This window comes from Antechinus flavipes, chromosome 2, assembly GCF_016432865.1.
Source record: "Antechinus flavipes isolate AdamAnt ecotype Samford, QLD, Australia chromosome 2, AdamAnt_v2, whole genome shotgun sequence".
In the NCBI taxonomy this organism is placed as follows: domain Eukaryota; kingdom Metazoa; phylum Chordata; class Mammalia; order Dasyuromorphia; family Dasyuridae; genus Antechinus; species Antechinus flavipes.
This window is the reverse complement of record NC_067399.1, coordinates 206,341,098-206,360,550: the sequence shown is the minus strand read 5'-3', so window position 1 is coordinate 206,360,550 and position 19,453 is coordinate 206,341,098. Positions and strand designations below refer to the sequence as shown.

Below are 19,453 nucleotides of genomic sequence, written 5' to 3'. Positions count from 1 at the left end.
CACTAGCAGGACTGTGCTGCGCCTGCGCTCTGAGATCCCAAAGCGTGCTGAGTCACTGGGGGGGGGAAAGGGGGGGGCGGCCAGGTCCTGAGAGACTCCAGCTGTTTGGGGTTGTATTCTTCAGCCCCGGTGTTTTTAGCTTCTCTGCTGGGCTGCTGACTTGCTGCTGGAATAAAGTATCCAAACCTGTAGCGAAGCTCTCCCCACAGAGACGGCTACGATCACTCCCCACCCCCTCTCAGCTCTGCTCCCGTGCTCTCACTGCCGCTGCCCGCCGCCTGCGCCCGATCTAAAACCGCCCCAGCCCTCCAGTAAAGACAGACCTTTCTTGGCGGATCTCAAGGATGGCTTCTCTTGGTAACTATTTGTGGGTTTTTTTCAGTCAAGCATTGATTCAGAGGCTTGTAATGAAGTGGATAGTGAGAGAAAGCGCGGAGCTTATGCAACTGTGTGCCTCCTCTCCGCCATCTTAACCGGAAGTCTCCCATGGTAATATATAAAAAGAAATAATAATAATATTAACATTTATATAGCACTTACTATGTTCCAGGTACTACACTAAGCTCTGTACAATTATTACTTCATTTGATTTTTACAACAATCCCAATAAAAAGGTACCGTTATTATTCCCATTTTAGAAGTGAGGAAACTTAGGCAAGTAGAGGCTAATTTATTTGCTCAGATCACCCAGTTAATAAGTCTATGATTCTAGATTTTAAATCAGGTCTTTTTGTCTCCAGGTCTGGCACTCTATACCTGTGCCATCTAGCTGTCCCTAGATTAAAATACAAATATACTTTATTTCTAGTATTCCTCCCCTCCCTTTTCCTCTGGACTACTTTCATACAGATAGTGGTATTGTTTTGGTAAAAAGGGAAGATTTTGGACCATCTATGAACTTTAATTTAACTGCTTGAACTCTTCATGTAAGATCTTTGCCCAATCAAATTTGATACCCTATTGGAGGAAATAAATCATCCTTATTAATTTTTCTCACTGTAAATGTAACGTGAATACATAAGGCAGAAACTGAATGTAAAGATAGTTCACAGTTTCTCTCAAGGTAGATGAATAAAGAGATTATCAAAATTAGGTTTTTTTTGATCACCCAAAGTCAACAACATTTATTTCATAGGATACTTGGCCGTCTTTCTTTGCAATGCCTATGATGAGCATAAACAAATCACCATGAAGATGTCTGTTAGGAGTACAAAATAGAGAAAGACTATAAAGAACTTTAAATCAAAACTTCTTAAACTATGGGTCATGACCCCATATAGGGTTGAGTAATTGAAAGTGGGGATCATGAAAAATTTGGCAATAGTGAAAGGTTTATGGATGCAATGACCACAAATTAATTCAAAATCAACCGTGTAATGAATCCGAGGTGTTTCTGGCAGCGCTTGCCTGTGGTGCATTATGCGACTTCATTGCAGCCTTGGTTCTGAACATACAACACATGCACTTTGCACTGCACATGCCCAAACGCTGCCAGAAACAGCGTTTCTCAGGGGTTAAGGGGTCACAAGTGGGAAAAGTTTAAAAGGCTGTGCTCTAAACCACCAAGACTCAGTGACTTCAATGTAAATGTCATGGGTCATTCCTGAATCCATCATATGTGGGCAGTCGGTCTAACAAGTTGGGTGAAAAATCTACCTAGAAACTGGAATTTACAGAGTCATGGGAGGTGTGTTCCAAACAATCACTGAAAAGGAAGCCCCAATGTGGCTCACACACTAGTGATTTCCTAGTCTTTCCTTCAAGACCAACCCATCAGACTTTTGGGAATATTGATTGTTGGGATAAAAATGAGGAGACACAATATATAATTTCAATAGCTGTAGAAGAACTATCTAAGCAAGTTGTTAACTCTGAAATGGGAACTGATCAAAATAAAGTGATCTGTCAGTATTTATAGTATTTAAATTAAAACAACATCATCACTTTATTGATGACTCATAGTCAAAAGTGGAGTTCCTTTCTCCATTGATTCTGGTGATTTTTGTTGGACATAGTGCACGGAGGAGAGAGGAAATAGATATTATCACAGTTTCTCATTCAAAAATGTTTGAAAACTTTTGAGCTATCCTATGGCTTTTTGGCCAAACAAATAATAACAACAAATGGCCTTGAATATATTGATTAGATTATAGTTCATGGGAGCCCAAGGTCATTGGTTTGATGCTTCATCATGTAGCTCCCTGCATACAATCTATGCTATGGTCATAGACATCAACCCCTCAAGGACTTGCCATGTTCTGAAATTTGGAACTTAAGATGAAAATGGTGATAATGTGGATAGTAGCTGAGTACACTGTAAAACACCTTACAAATATAGGACATGATACACAAATAAAGTATAAGAGAGCGGAGGAGGGAAGAACATGGGAGAGAAGAGAAGAGGAGGTAGATGGAAAGGTGATCAGAATAGAAGAGAAGAAATACAGTTTGTTTTCTACAGAGAGCTAGAATTCTGAAGAATTTTGATAGCAATGAATAAGCTGCTTAATAGATGGATTCAACCAATCAGAAATGGGTCCATTGTCAACCAAGTCTTACCGTAGACCCAGATCTGGTTTAAACTAGTTGGACCCGGCAAAGGCAAATAGGGAATCATTGCTTTCACAAGGTGTGGCAGAAGATAAAGGGCCAATCTCAAGGTGAAAAATGAACAGGATTAAATTACCACTATTGACACATACCAGCTTTGTGATCCTATACCAGTCACTAATTTCTCAGTGTCTTGGGCAGTTCTTTAAGATGGTAAATTGTAGAACAGCTTCAAATCTGCATTGATAAGGAGAATTAGAAGGGAGTAAGAGAGTTTCCTAAATGTGCTCCAGTTGCTCTCTTCTAGGTGTCTCCCAATTTGTTGTTATTCTTAAGTGTTACCCAAAATTAACTAATTCGTTAAGTTGTCCATCTGACTGCACATTGTGATCTGAATTTTTCATCACTTGAGTTTTCCTGAAGGAATTGTTAAGTTGATTTTATTTCCATTGACATAAATTTCATCATGAAAAGTCCAATAGTGTTTCAGAGCTCAATGTAATCAGTAGAATGCCATCTATAAATAGTTGTAGCTGAAAGACTTCATCAGCTTTATCAAGACTCATCAATGAAATTGTAAGTTTGAATTAGGTAGATGGACAGATGGGTGGATGGACAGACAGATGGATACATACAGACACACATACATCCATACATTTATGCATGTCTATATACATACACTTAGATACACATATGTGTGTATGTACACATGTGTGTATATATTATATATGTATATATAAAAATATTTTATTCAAAAAGTGGTCCATTGTATTCATCAATATGGTAGAGTGTAAAAGGTTCTGGATTTAGAGTCAAAGAATCTGTATTCAAATGACAACTGTCATTTGTTTCTCTTTTGAGCTCAGGTCAGTTGTTTAATCATTCTAGGTTTCAATTCATCATTATATACAATAAGGGAGTTTGGTTAGATGATTTTTAAGATCCCTTCCAGATCTAAAATTCAAACACTATGAAGCCTTTGCTCACAGTTCTTCTGCATACAAAATCTATTAACTAACTTCAGGATTTGGGAAGAAAAAATAAAAGTGTTGTCAATGTCACTTTTAATGCATGATACTTTATATGGGAGAAATGGCACTGGTAGGAATTAAAGCAAAAACAAAACTGAGAAGTATAAAATTTAAAATAGGCAATAACCATCTTAAATTAACTTTTAATGGGGCTCCTCGTGCCTCTAAAGAAGGTGACACCTGTTTTGAAGAAGCACTCTTTATATCCACAGAAGAAAACAGCAGGGCCCTTCCCTAGCTTGCTTTAAGCTACTCCCCTTGTTCTAAGTATAACACTTTTTTTGCAGCTTAAACCTTTAATTAACCAGAGATGCCATCAAGAAAAGTTTGCCAAGGAGGAGGATGCCTGGTTTAATTAAAAAGATCTTTAATAGTTATTACAGAAATCAATTTAGAATTCAGGCCTGAAAGCAGTGAAGGGGGGAAAAAATCACCCACAGGAACTTTCCCATTTCCCTGGGTAATGATTTTAGTCCTATTAGCCCCTGGGTTTTGAAAGATTTTGTGTACTTGTATGGGGAATGGAAACTGAAAGCTGTCACTCATTGCTTCTGAATCTTAATCTCACACCAAGCTTTGCAGGTCTTGCCTATAAAATGAGAGGGCTAACCTCCTAGAATGGAGTTGCACTGACATTAGAAAGAAATAGGAAACCTTTATGAATTGAAAGTCTCCCAACTCATAAGTATAAGGCATTTTTTCCAAAGAGATGCATTATTTCTCCTTGGGGATTTGTGCTTGGACTGTTCATCAGGCTTCTTCCCATTACTGTTAAAAACCACCTTCTTCAGAACAGGCCGGAGAATGAGATTTGGCTCTTCTGAACACAAGAGGAATGTTACTTTTACTGGTCTCAAGAAAAAGGGTGCCACAAAAAGAGAAATAGAGATGACCAAAATAAAGGTTTGAGAGTGGGGTAAAAAATCATAATGGAAAAGGATTTTGTACATAAAAATAAAATAATTTCTGCCCACAGTGGAATAGCATTTACATCATCCAGTGATGCAGCACAGTGCATTTCAAATGCTACAAATTCTTTTCAAGTAATCTATTTAATTAATATTTGCCTTATACTTTGGAAAAGAAAAAAAAGTGAGAGAGGCAAAGGGTTATTGATCAAACTGACTTTCCTTTTGTAAGTCTGACCATTTCATATTTAGGCATCTTCTTTACCTGCCATAATGATATTCAGAGATGTCCAGTAGCTGGATGGATAGGAAGGAACCTGTATTCAAGCATATGCAACATGTGTGAACCAGGGCAAGCCACTTAATTTGTTAGCTCTTTGATCATCCCATCTATTAGAGGTGCACTGACCATCAGCATTGGGTGGGGATAGTTTCTATATATTTATAGAATCACAAATATGGAGCTCTATCTACCTCCCAAAATGCTTTCCCAGAGAGAGAGAAAGAGAGAGAGAGAGAGAGAGAGAGAGAGAGAGAGAGAGAGAGAGAGAGAGAGAGAGAGAGAGAGAAGGGAAAGAAATAAGCATTTATTAAAAACCTACTATATTCCAGGTTGGAGGATGCTGGCTAGAACATTGGGTTTGGAATCAGGAAGATCCAAGTTCAAATCCAACCTCAAATATCTACTAGTTATGTGACTCTGAGCAAGTTAACCTCTGTTTGCTTTAATCAACTGAAGAAGGAAATAACAAACCACTCTAGTACATTTAGTACATATAGTACATAGCCAGCATTGGAATAATATGGTCCAAAGGATGCTGAAGAATTGGAGATCACTGAACAACTGAACAATAACAACAAGGGGCCAAGCATTGTGCTAAATGCTTTACAGATATGACAACCTTTGGGAGTAGGTGCTATTATTATGCTCATTTTGCATTGGGGGAAACTGAGGCAGAGATTCAGTGACTTGCCCAGGATCATATAGCTAGTAAATGTCTAAGGTTGGTACCCACTACTCCAGCTACTGTGCTACTAACAGAAAAAGAATGAATGAAAGATTAATCTGCATATTTGGAAATTAAATCACTATATTGCTATTCTGTCAACAGATAGTGAGTTCATGTTATGTGTAAGGTAACATGCTAGTTGCTATGATATACAAAGAAGATTTAGGCATCTCTGAGGTCGCTGTGGTGCTTACCATCTAGGAGGGGTGATAGAACATGGATGAATATATGTGATATATGAAGCTGCATGAAGCGAGCAGAACCAAGAGATCGCTGTACACAGCAAGATTACACAGTGACCACCTCTTGTGGGTGTGGCTTTTTTCAACAACAAGATGATGGAGGCCAGTGATCTTGTGATCTTGTGATGGAGAGCCATTTGCACCCCCAGCAAGAGGACCAAGGGGACTGAATGTGGATCACAACACAGTATTTTCACCTTTTCTGGTGTTTGCTTGCATTTTGTTTTCTAATTTTTTTTTCTTTTGAATCTGATTTTTCTTGTTCAGCAAGATAATTGTGGAAGTATGTATAGAAGAATTGCACATATTTAACATATATTGGATTACTTGCTGTCTACAGAAAGGGATGGGGGAAAGGAGGAAGAAAAACTTGGAACATAAAGTTTTTCAAGGGTGAATATTAAAAATTATTTATGTATATGTTTCAAAAATAAAAAGCTTTAATAAAAATATATGATAGATTGAAATTACAAAGTTCTATCTTATTTCAGAGAAGTTAAAAATTACTTAAGAGTTGAGAAACATCAGGAAAGACTTGATGGAGGCAGCAATGTGCTGAATGGAATGGTCAGTGATACCTGAGTTCAAATCCTACTGCCAAAATTTATGACCTTTGGGTCTCTAGGGACTTCAACACTTAGCCTTGGCAGATTCATCTGGAAAAAAGAGGGGTGGACAAATGGCTTCTGAAGTCCTTTCCAAGTCTCTGTATAGGCCCTTGGATTCATATGAGTTAGATGGTCAGAGATAGGTAAGAATTAGACAAATACAAAAGAAGTATGGTTAAGGGAGGGAAGTATGGTTAAGTTTTTGATGCCAGATTTGAAGTCAGTTCCTCCTGATTTTTATTTATTTGTTTTATTTATTTTTAAAAGACCTACTATATCATAAAGCACATAGTAGCTTCCCAAGAAATATTCAGTGAATTGAGGTGACTCCAAGGGTCCAGTTCTGGATTCTACATTCTAATGAGAAAGTTGACAGCATATACCCAGAGCTGAAGGGACTTCTGGAGCCATCTACGCAATCTTCCTCATTTTTCAGATAAGAAAATTACGCTAAAGAGAAGATAAATGTATACAAGGTCACCCAGGTAATAGAGTTTAAAGGCAGAATTTGAACTCAGGTCACCTGAACTTCAAAGCAAAAGGTTTTTTCAACTGAATCATGCTCTATGCCTAGATAATAACTTAGTCATCTTTGTAAACATAGCTTTGGAAATTGCCCTTCCCTAACTCATCTCCAATAAGAAATTATATTGTGCAAGTAGAAAATGCTTTTTTCCCCCTTTGACTACAGCATCATCACTAGGGCTGCATATGGTTTTTTCCCATTATTTTCTGGTTATAACTGACTCTTCCTTGCCCCAACTGTGGTTTTCTTGGCGGAGATACTGGGATGGTTTGCCATTTTCTTCTCTAGAACATTTTACAGATGAGGAAACTGAGGCAAACAGAATTAAGTGACTTCACCCAAGGTCACACAGTAAGTGTATGACATCAGATTTGAATCCATATTGTCCTGATTCCAGGAGCAGCATTCTATCCACTGTGTCACCAAGTTGCATGTAAATAAGAGGAAATTTTAATGTTTTTTATGAAAATGCCTTAACCTTTCTTGCCCCTGTTAAAACTTTATCTTTAAAAAGGATACAGTAGATACACCTTTCAGATTGGTTAAGATGGCAGGAAAAGATGTGGTAAAACTGAGTCATTAATTCATTGTTGGTGGAGTTGTGAACCGATCCAACCATTCTGGAGAGCAATATGGAACCATGTCCAAAGGTTAATCAAACTGTACATACTTTTTCATCCAGCAGTATCTTTATTTGTCTGTATCCCAAAAAGATAGCAAAAAAGGGAAAAGGATCCACGTGTACAAAAATGTTTGCAGCAGCCATTTTTGTAGTGGCAAGAAATTGGAAACTAAGTGGATGACCATCAGCTTGGGAATGGCTGAGTAAGTTATGGTATATGAAAGTTATGGAATATTATTGTTCTATAAGAAACAACCAGCAGGATGATTTTAGAGAGGCCTGGCGTGACTTAGGTAAGTGAAGTGAGAAGAACCATTGTACAACAAGATTATGCAATGATCAATTTTGCTGAATGTGGCTTTTTTCAACAGTGAGATGATTCATGCCCATTCCAATGTACTTGTGATGGAGAGAGCCATTTTCACCCAAAAAGAGGACTATTAAGACTTACTGTGGATCACAGTGTAGTACCTTTTTTGCTGTTGTTTGCTTGATTTTTTTCTTTCTTATTTTTTCCCTTTTGATCTGATTTTTCTTGTGCAGCATGATAAATATGGAAATATATATAGAAGAATTACATGTTTAACATATATTGGATTGCTTTCTGTCTAGGGGAGAGGAATGAGGGAAGGGATGGAGAAAAACTTGGAACATAGGGTTTGGCAAGGGTGAATGTTAAAAACTATCTTTGCATGTATTTTGAATATTAAAAGCCATTACTAAAAAAAAACAATAAAAAGTTTACAGGAGGAAAACTGGGTCCGATGTGGGTTTGACACACCACATAATAAGTACTAAGGAAAGATCAGAATCCTAGAAAAGGTCCATAGACAAGACTGTAAGAGACCTCACAGGCCATTGAAGGCAATCCCCTCATTTTACACCAGAGGAAGCTGAGATCAAAAAAGGTTAAGAGCCTCATTTAAGGGGACATGGGTCACAAAGTATCATGGGTAAGATTTGATTCCACATTCTCTCCCTCCTAAGACCCATCTTTCCACTGAATCATAGTGTCTCTAGGTGCTATGCTAATATATTATTTAAAATGCTGGGATCCAGTCAGGGCAAGCCACCTATGACAATGGCCCAAATCTTCTGCTGAAACTAGCATGGAACAAAGAAAGGAAGTCTTTGAGTCTCACTGTTACCCCTCTGGTTTCAAAAAAGTCCTTTCTGCGGCTGGCTGGCCCGCCAGTGTTGGTTTATCTCTGGGCCTTTACTCTGTACTACTCTGCCGCCATCACTGATGGCTTCTCCTTTAAGCCCACAAGTGGGGAGAGGGACGGTATGGAGAGGGGGAAAGAACATCGACTTTTTATACCACAGTTAATAAAATTTCATTATTTTGGCACAAAGGCCACCTCTCTATTTGTGGCAGACCCAATAAGCACAGATAGAAGGACACACACACACACACACAGAGGCACACACACATACTGCTCGGAGTCATGCAGTGGTCAAAGAAAAGAAAAACACAGGGAAATCTGGTTAGAAAGGAACAAAAGCTAAAGGCCCTGCAGGAAACTGTAAATGAGCATGAGTAACAAGGGCACAACTCAAAGAAAATTTTTAAAAGCGCGGTGTCGAAAATTCACTATCTGACATATGTATCGGACTTCCCAGCTTTCTGACAGCCTCAGCACACATTCACTCCATATGTTGCTTTACACAGCTTTCACTGGCTTTAATGGACACAATTCTATAGTTTTATACTAACATGAATGAGTCACATCTGCTCCAATCCCCAATGTGCTCCTAAATGTCTCCGACTGCACGGAGAGAGCAGCTCGCTCAGAGCTTGCCAATGGGAGGCTTGGAAAGTTCCAAGCCGGGGAGAGGGTAACAAGGCGGAGAGCTGGTGTGAGGGTGCTTGCCCCGGACGGTCCTTCCACAGTTACTCACCTGCTCCAGCTTCCATCTAACTGAGTCACTCTCTGGAAGCTGCTCCAGACCAAACTGGCCTGGATGAACAGATTTAACACTGATCATCCCAGTGATGGCTTGTACCCTTCAAGGAACAACTGGGATCTGTCGAAGGTCCTACGCATCTGATTAAGATGTTTAGGCTAAATGCTGAGAGCAATCTGGGGGAGCAGGAGAGGGTACCCAACAGGCTGTTTACCAATCTGGCCTGTGATTCTGAAGCCTTTCTCTCCTCCACTTCCTATACCTTGTTCCCATTCTAATGCAAGATCATAAAATGTTAGATCTAGAGATGGCAAGGGTCTTAGAGGCTAATTTTGTCCCATCCCTTAATGTTAAAGATGAGAAAACTGAAGTCTGAGAAGTCTTGCCCAGGTGCACCCAGGTAAGTATCAGAGAGATAGGGCAGCTAGGTGGCGCCATAGTGCACCGAATACCAGACTTGAAATCAGTAAGACTCATCATGGAAATGAGTTCAAACCCAACCTCAGACATTTACAAGTCCCTGTTTATCTCAGTTACCCCATCTGCACAACGAGCTAGAGAAGGCACTCCAGTACCTTTGCCAAGAATACTCCAAATGGAGTCACAAAGAGTTGGATGTGACTGAAAAACAACTAAGCAAACCTCTGAGAGGTATCGTGCTACTGTGGAGAGATCGATAGCTTTGTGTGTTATAGGATCTGGCTTAAAAAAATCCACCACTTCCCGTTTCTATCGATGGTCCTGGGCAAAGCACTTTGCTTCCCTTGACCTCAGTTTCCTCTTCTGCAGCCCGTCATGGGATCTCTTTCAGCTCTGACTCCAAAGCCAGAGTTCCGGACACTATCCCAGAAGCTGCTAAATTGATACAATTACATAAAAATCCATTTTGCAAGATGTGATGATTATACACGAGTGTCACTACTTTCCCTTGGGAGTTTCAGTCAGCTAAAGAAATCTTCTCTGCTTTGGCTAAGGACAGAGTGAATCAGACCAGAAGCCAGGCCCCCCCAAGATGGAGCCCTTGCTCCATCCCTCCCCTCGGCTTGTCTTCTCCCTGATCCACCCCTCTCCCCACGGTGGTTTGCTTCTCCCAGCTGTCAACCAGCCAGAATGACACATCCCAACCACCTCAATATGCAGTCTTGTGAGTTGTACCATCTAAAAAAGCTTGTTGGTAGTGTTGTATAACTGTCTGCCATCTGTTACCAAGAAGCCTCATCATAAAACATTGTGCAGCTGACTGTATTACACTGCCACTCTGCAGCTCTAGGGGTTGACTGCATTTCAGTCAGATAGTCCCCAGGGGTGAGGGTGGTAGAGGGGGTATTGTATTTGGTCTATCCAACTATGAAGTACTTGGCAGTACAGAGGGAGGAATGGGGCCACCTGAATGGGGGATACCACTGAGACAACACAGAGAAAACCCACTAATAAAGGCAAATACTTCTCCTTCCTTCCTTTGTGTCTTAGCCCTTCTTCTGGACTGTGATGAATATGGGACAGACCTGATCTAAAATCATTTTTTTGGTGGGGGAGATGGCATTCAGGTTAAATGTCTTACTCCAAGGTCATACAACTAGTAAATAGCTAAAGTGGGATTTAAACTCAGTTCCCCCTGACTCAAGAGCCAGGGCTCTCTATCCACTTTCACACCTAGTTGCCCTAGTATTTTTCTCATAATCTTCCGGACAAATCAGAAGCAATGAAGGTTGCTCTTGATGGATTCAGTCAAGAAGTGGGTTTTATCTATGTGATGTTGGACAGCCTGGGCTTGGATGAGATTGCCTCTAAAATTCTTTCTAGTTAAGACTATGATTTTATGGTCTTTGAATAGGGTGACTGATCACAGTTTCTCTAAACTACTCCCAGCCTCTTGGGCTCCTGGTTCAAACCATCTTTGGCTATTAGACAAGGAAGATTTTTATTTAGAGATGCCAGCCTAGAAACTTACTCTAAGATTGTAACAGAGCTGGAGGCTTTAAAATCCCAAGGCCCAGAGAATTTAAGTTACTGCTTAAGGTCACACAGCTCCTCAATAGCAATACTGGGACAGGAGCCTAGTATTCCTGGCACTAGGTCCAGAGCTTCCCTCATTATGCCAAGGTGCTTCACACACTAGATGTTTAACCTTTCAGGTGCATGAGAGCCTGAGGCAAAAGAAAAATTGCTTTTCTGTGCCTTTGGAAAACCATTCTTTTCAAGTCAAGTCCAAGTTCTTTGTCAGCTTTGTCCCCAAATGAGGCAGTTGGTGGTGCATCATATAGAGCATTGAACTTGGAGCTAGCAAGACTTAAGTTCAAATGTAGCCTCAGACACTTAACTAGTTATGTGACTTTGGGCAAGTCACCTAGCCTCAGTTTCCTTAATTATAAAATAGGGATAATAATAGAGCCTACTTCTCAGGGTTGCTATGAGGATCAAATGAGATAATAATTACAAAAAGTTCTTAGCACAGTCTTTGGCACATTGTAGATGCTATTTAATTCCCTATTTCCTCTTTCCCCAAATGCCTTAAGGACAGTTTAGTCTAAGAGATTTGAGAAAGGGTCATAAAATAATATAATCTGCTTTAAAATTGGGGAATTTTGCTATTACTTTCACAGAAATCATTTGAATGGAAAGGATAATCAGACCCCTTTGCAGATCAGAATCAACAAATCCACAAGTATTTTTAAGCACTTATATTTACCAGGCACTGTGCTAATTGCTAAGGATATAGAGAAAAGCAAAAAAAAACAAAAAAACAAAAAACAAAAACAAAAAAAAAAACAGTTTCTTATCTCAAGGAAATTATTCTTCTCATAGAAGAGACAATATAAATAGAAATAGTCATATATAAGATACATACAAAGTAAATGGAAGGTAACTTGGGCAGGGAGGGAACACAATAGTTCTGCTTGGGAAGCAGAGAATTGACCAGGAAGGGCCTCCTGTCAAAGGTAGCATTTGAGCTCTCTTTTTAAAGATTAGATCTCCCCTTTTTTTCCCATACTGGAAATACAGTGGCTATTCCTGAGCCTGATATTACCAGTGATATTTTGAAGAGGATTGACCTGATATGTTTTCTTCACCTTCCCTCAAGGAGGAGGAGGAAGGGATTTCACTTTAGGGATACCACCCATGTTGCTGGAGTCAAAGTTGGCTCATGTTAGATGTGTCTGGGACCCCACCTGGGAGCTCCTAGGGTAGGTAGGAATTAGAACTGTCTCTGGGGAGGGGGAGACTCTCTTCCTGATTCAAGTGAGGTTTTTCCCCTTCAGTTTTTTCATATTTAGGCAGGTTGTTCCTTTGTTTAGTCATTTTCTAGTTGTGTCTGATGCCCTTTGGAGATTTTCTTGGCAAGGTACTGGAGTGCTTTGTCATATCATCCTCCAGTTCATTTTATAGATGATGAAATTGAAGAAACAGGGTTAAATGACTTGTCCAGGGCAGATTTAAACTCAGGTCTTCCTGATTTCAGATCCAGAACACCATCCACTGTGCTTCCTAGCTACTCTATTAATACAGAACTCAGTGTTTAAGCAATTGCATGCAACTCAGAAGTCTGGAGGTCAAGAGATCTACTAGCCTTAGTCTCCCTGATTGCTGAATTTATAGACTACCCCACCAAATTTTGAACTAAGTCTATGGAAATCAGGGAAGCTGAGGGGCAGAGATAAAGGGAGAGAGCACATCCCAAAATATAGAGGACAGAGCAAATGTAGATATAAAATATGAGAAAGAATAAATAGGATGCTATTGCGGGACCACAAAGTGTGTAAAGAAGTGAAGTATAAAGATTAGAAAGGAAGGACAGACAAGGTATGTCCAACAGAGGAATGGCCACATAACCCAGGAGATTATAGATAAGGGAAGTGTTTGAATGGAAGTGGTGGTCCTGTTGGTCATGACACAATCAAACCCCTGCCTTTTAGGAAAATCATTTTGGTGATTATGAGAAAGATGGTCTGGAGAGAGGAGAAACTTGAAGCAGGGAGAGCAATTAGAAGACTATTAAAATGGTAGAGGTAAGAGATAATGAAGTTTGTATTAGAGTGGGTAGAGTTGTTATGAAGACAGAAAAATGATTGGATCCTTCGAGGGGGGAGTCCAGGATGACAGAGAGGTTGTGATTCTGGGTTGTGACCCAGACAGGAAGAAGGAAGTTCAGAAGATAGGTTTTTGGGAAAAGTTAAGAAGTTATGTTTTGGATATGTGGAATTTAAGCTGCCTCTGGACCAACCAGATTGAAATGTCCAAGAGTAAGTAGGTGATATTGGACTGGAACTCAGGAGAGAGACTAGAGCTAGAAATAGAAAATCTACATATAGATAATTAAACTCATGAGGACTGACTAAATCATCAAGTGAAACAATACAGAAAGGAGATGAGGACTTCAGTTTAAATGTGGGAAGGATATCTAATGGATTCAAAGGACCTTAGTTTAACCTTATGCAAATCATTAGCTTCAGACTCAGTTTCACCTGCAGGTAAGTGGGGATATAATAGTGTCCAAGGCACAATTGTAAGGTGGATCAAAAAGATAATACATATAAAGTGCTTTGCAAATTTAAAAGAACTATATAAATGTTAATTATTTTTGTTTTTATCATTACAAGAAACAACAGCCATTTAAGAAAACTAAGTGCGAGCAGTATCAGGAAATCCCGGAGAGAGGAGGGAAGTTAACAGTGAAAAAGCTGCTAAAAGGTCAAGGAGGATGAGGATTAAGAAAAGGTCATTAGACTAGGCAATTAAGAGAGCATCTTCTCTCTGCTTTCATATCCCACATGGCAATGGCAGTGAGACGAGCCCCGTTAATGATTTTCTGCCGGAGAGCTGTTGGACTGCTGGACACATTTCTTTGCCCCAGGGCCACATTCTATGAACTCGATGAAAAGTCAGCAGGTGGAGCTGGATTGCTGTGCCTGAGACCCCAGTCTTGGATAAAAAGAAAAAAAGAAAGAAATGCTAAAACATTAAGCGACCATTATGGGGGAAGAAACTTGAGCGATACGATGTTCTGGGGTGGTTGTTGTTGTTGTTTTTAATTAAATAAAACCCAGCTCCTTTGTAGAAACGTTTTATTGCACCTGCGGACAGGAAGGGGAAACGGTTGCGTGTCTAAGAATAGGACCCAGGGAGAGGCACGGATCTCACTTCTAGGGCGCCTCCAAAGTTGGCCCCTGAGCTCCGGGATTCTGGCGCGTGCTGGAAGTGCCTCGGGGCACCGCCAGGGGCGCTTCTCCGGGCAAGCCGAAGCCATCTCCGGGAGCGTCTCTCCCTTCTGACCCGAGTGGGTTTTTTCAACGGGCGGATGCAGCAGGGGCTGGTGGGCGCTAGGGGGTGCTCCACGCCCCCACCCTACCCCCAACGCGCCCAACAAATAAGACTTAACTGGGAAGGACTCTCCTCTGGCCGGGCTGGGGGTGGTGGTGATGGTGGTAGTGACAATTAAAATAGCGCAGTCCAAAACTGGTCCGGCGGGCGGCGGTAGCGCCCCCTCTCCCTGCTTCCCTCCCTCTCTCCCTGGGGGTCACTCTGTCCCTCCCTCCTCCCCTCTCTCCCCCACCCCTCCCTCCTCCTCCTGCTCCTGGGGAGTCAGGCACTGGCTGCGATTGCTCCCTCTCCGCAGCTCGCGTCAGTTTCCCTCTCCCGCGGCAGGAGCAGCGGCGGCGGCGGCAGCAGCAGCTGAGTAGGCAGAGGCGGCGGGAGAGACGTCTTCGGCAGCTGCAGCCCCAGCTCCCGGGGCTCTTCGGTTCTGAGCGCGCAGCTCTCCCGCCCCGGTCCCCTCCGCGTCCCCTGCGCGTGTCCTGGAGCGCCCCGGGCAGAGCCGCACCTCAGAGCGCCGGGACTCCTCCTGGCCGCGAGCGGGGACGCCCGGCCGAAGCCGCTCCCCCCGGGGCTGCGAACCCCGGCCGCCCGGGGGCATCCTCCGGCGGGGAAGCTGGGCGGGATCATGAGGAGGCTTAACCGCCGCCTGGCGCTCACTCTCTTCGGGGTGCTCTGGATCGCGGCGCTGCTGCTTCTATGGGGAGTCCAGAGGAAGTTGGAAGTAGCCCCCGGACCCGAAGGGCAGACCCCTAAGGTAAGCAGCTGGAGCGGTCGGGTCGCGAGAAACGGTGGGCGTGTTGCTGACCCGTAGCCGTGGGCAGCGGGCGTTAGTGGAGGGGGCTTGGTCTGCGGGCTTTGGGGGACTGAGCTGATCGGCAAAGTTGCTGGACGCGGCTGCAACTGTTCAGTGTTTCCGGATTGTAAATAGCCCGAAGGAATCTTCTAACATGTGTGTGTGCGTGTGTGTGTGTCGTGCGTGCGTGTGTGTGTGTTCGGTCTCCCGTGCGTGTGTAATGTGGACGCGAGCGTCGAGGCAAAGTGTGGTCACAACTTCTGCAGTCGCGCATCCCCCGGCCCCGCCGGACCTGACCCGGCACCGGGCGTTGGGAAAGAAGGGTGAGAGGGCAGCCGGGGAAAGCCGGCCCCGGACGCGGGTGGTGCGGCTGTGGCTTGGCTAATTGGGTCGCCTATTCACCTCAGATTCATTCCTCACCGCCGGTTGAAGTGCCCCGGGGAAGAGGCTTCAGGATGATCTCCCATCCTGCCGAATAACTTTCGAAATCAGAGCCTGGAAGATGACCGAACTGGGGGGCTGAGGGCGGGAGGAGGCAGAACCCTTCCTGTGATTGCTGCTCTCTTCTCCTTTTCCTCTGCTTTGTCACTCCCTTTCTCAAATCTGCTTCAGGACCCCTGCAGCTGCTAGACTCGAAAGTGCAATATGCAAGCCTGCTCTATCCTCTACAAAATAGCAACTGCAAAAAGAGATTGGCTTGTCTAGTTAGGGAGTTGGGCAAATCTCAATGCAGGTGGCTTTTCTGCCTGAAGTCAGGAACTGAAGGTTCACCTGACAGGAGCGAGGCCCTCCTCCCCGCCCCGCACGCCCCGCCAGTCTGCCGAACCACAGTCCTGCTTCCTCCCAGTCCTTGCCATTTCTCCGAAGGGGCTGGAGGATAAGGATGAGTGCCTTTGGGCAGGGAATGTTCAGGCCAGCCGGCACCTCATTTTAAACTACCTGCTCTGGGGAGATAATAAAGAACCAAACGTGTGTGTGTGTGTGTGTGTGTGTGTACACAACAGTCTCGTTCGTGGAACTTTCAATCCAATAAGGCAGGCAGGAGAAACACATGGAGAAAGGATCTGAGCCTAGGGAGTTGACAGTTACCTCTCCAATCCAAAATTCAACCTCGGCTCCATCCCCCATTCACTCTTCTCCACGGGATAATTTTTTATCACTTAGATGCTGTTGCTACGCATAGATCAGTAGAGTTTTACTCCTTTTCCCCAGGTTGTTCTCCTGCTCCTTGTAATGTAGTTAATGATGCCTGCAGGGACCTGAACTTTTTCTGGTTAGCTTTGTACCTCATTACCTTAAGCTTGCATGTAAGAGTACCCTCCATCCCCACCTTATTTTTCCTGTTTAACAACACCAGGGTCTCTTCTCCCCCCTCCTCTTCCTCTTTCTCCCCTCCTTCTCTTTCACTTTCTTCCCTCCTCCTCTTCCTTTTCTTTTCATTTGCTTTTCTCCTTCCTCCTCCTCTTCCTCTTCTCTTTCTTCCTTTCCTTTGCTCTTCTCTCCTTCCTCCTCCTCCTTTTTCTTTTTTCTTTCCATTGCTCTCTTCTTCCTCCTTTTCTACCTAACCCCCTTTCTCCTCTTTCTCTTCTTTCTTCCTTTCCTTTTCTCTCCCCCTCCTCTTTATTTTTTCTTCCTTCCCTTTCCCTTGCTCTCTTCTTCCTCCTTTTCTACCTAACCCCCTTTCTCCTCTTTCTCTTCTTTCTTCCTTTCCTTTGCTCTTCTCTCCTTCCTCCTCCTCTTCCTTTTCTTTTCTTTTGCTTTTCTCCTTCCTCCTCCTCTTCCTTTTCTTTTCTTTTGCTTTTCTCCTTCCTCCTCCTCTTCCTCTTCTCTTTCTTCCTTTCCTTTGCTCTTCTCTCCTTCCTCCTCCTCTTCCTTTTCTTTTCTTTTGCTTTTCTCCTTCCTCCTCCTCCTTTTTCTTTTTTCTTTCCATTGCTCTCTTCTTCCTCCTTTTCTACCTAACCCCCTTTCTCCTCTTTCTCTTCTTTCTTCCTTTCCTTTTCTCTCCCCCTCCTCTTTATTTTTTCTTCCTTCCCTTTCCCTTGCTCTCTTCTTCCAGTTTTCCTTCTTTCTGTCTTTTCTCATTCCCTTTTAAATTTATTTTGACCACCCTCATGTTTTCCTGTGTTTTCTTTCTTTTTTGCTGTTCTTGCTTTCCCTTATACCTCATTCTTTTCTTCTTTTCTTTCTGTTTCTTCAGATCACTTCCCAACTAAAGGGATTTTCCTCTCTTTTTTTCCTTACAGCTGCTTTATCCTGATTTTTTGACTACCCATTTTGACATCCTCTATAGTGTTCCTGTCTTTTAAAAATATTTCGTGCATCTTATTAAATTCTCTCCTTTTTGGATTTCTCATTTCCCTTCCTCTTATGTGTGACCTTGGACAAATCATTCACTCAAGGCCTGTTTCCTTTCTCAAATGAGGAGGCTGGACTGAATGACCTTTGATCCAGCTCTTAAGCTCCATGGCTATGTCCTGTGAATTTTTGTGAGTGTCTACCTGAGAAGTGACTGCTTGTATTTATGCATATATGTGCGATTATGGCACTTTTAATGGAACCACAGCAATGGAATTCACAAAAACTGGTTTGTTCAGTTAGGTTACACAAAAAATGCCACTGGTTCAGCTGTCATGATATCAAAGTGATAATCTTGTTAATCAGAATTTCTGAAACATTCTGATACCATCCACTTGTTTGTCCTTTTCCAATTCCTTCCTGGAGAGAAGGGCATGGGAGTATGCAGCTGTTTATAATGGAGACAGGTACAGGAAGGTGTTTAAGGCTCAGGACTTTCCTAACATTAAATGCTCAGCCTAGTCACTCTAGGTGACTCTAAAGGTAGCTTGAGTGCCTCCTTTGAGAGAGGACTTTCACAGCAGTGATTTAGTCCCACCTTCCCCTGAACTCATTCTCAAAAATTTTCTGCCCTGGTTCTGGTTCCTCATTCAGCCAGCTGTTTTTAATAATGGTCAATAATTGGTCCTACCCTGTGACTTAGCAAAAATTTGTTTGCCTCTCTCCATTTCAGTTTTCTCTTTTGTAAAAAAGTTGGGGGGGGGAAGATTTGGACTAAATAGTCACTTCCAACTTAAAACTTCTATGAATCTGAAGCTGTGAATTGTTAGTAGGAGAGAGAAATGTAGGGGAACGTTGATGGAAGAATAAAGGTAAGTCTGTTGTTCTCCCATATTGTCCCAGGGAAGCCAAAAGAGATCTTACTACCTTAAAGGAAAGAAAAGAATGATTATTGGTGCTTCCTAGAAGAAAGACTTGAAACTGTGAGAGGCTGTTAGGTTGCTAAGTGCTTAAGGTTGTCTGATGGGATAGGAAGAATTGAAAAGGGTAGGAGAAATCCATAAGTACATTAATTAGATATATAATTTCGGATTGTATAGAAACTTTACATATATAATATCACATTTTATCTATGTATATACATATATATATATATAAAGTTTATATTATATATAATATAGTCACTTGTTTCCTGACTAATGGGAGTCTTATGTGCCTCAGATGGGAAAAATTGCTTATTAGAGAAAAATAGTATAGATTTCTGAATGAATTCAAGACTGCAGGCTTTCATGCTGAGTGCTTATTCATAATTACAAGGGAAAGTCTTACTTTGCATTTGTACAAACCTGAGGAGCTTTCTCTTTTCTCAATACTGCCCTTCTACCCCCATGGACTGTGTTTATCTGTGAAAGCATAGACCCTCGTTACTGTAATCCATGAAGGCATATAAGAACTCTAGAAGGGACCCTTGGAAATTATATTATTTAACTTTGTCATGTGACAGATGAGAACGGGGGGGGGGGGCAGGAGGGGGAGCTTTAGGGTAGTGATGAGATAATTTATATAAAAAATTGCTCAGGGAAAGAATGCATGAGGGTCTAGTGTAGAAAGACCAGAGCAAGAGGGTTGGATCATAAGGCCTTGAAG

General features: G+C 42.2%; 2 protein-coding genes across 2 annotated transcripts in view; both read left to right on the top strand.

The window, feature by feature from the left end:
- Positions 1-14,842, top strand: part of CAPN14 (calpain 14) — a 146,443-nt gene extending 131,601 nt beyond the window's left edge. Inside the window, exon 21 of the mRNA XM_051973588.1 lies at positions 14,519-14,842. Coding sequence (XP_051829548.1) covers positions 14,519-14,842 — 324 coding nt within the window. The remainder of the gene's footprint in view (positions 1-14,518) is intronic.
- The window catches only part of GALNT14 (polypeptide N-acetylgalactosaminyltransferase 14), a 315,282-nt gene continuing 309,861 nt past the window's right edge, over positions 14,033-19,453 (top strand). The window contains exon 1 of the mRNA XM_051976114.1: positions 14,033-15,472. Within this exon, the coding sequence (XP_051832074.1) occupies positions 15,344-15,472 (129 nt within the window). The 5' untranslated portion in view covers positions 14,033-15,343. The remainder of the gene's footprint in view (positions 15,473-19,453) is intronic.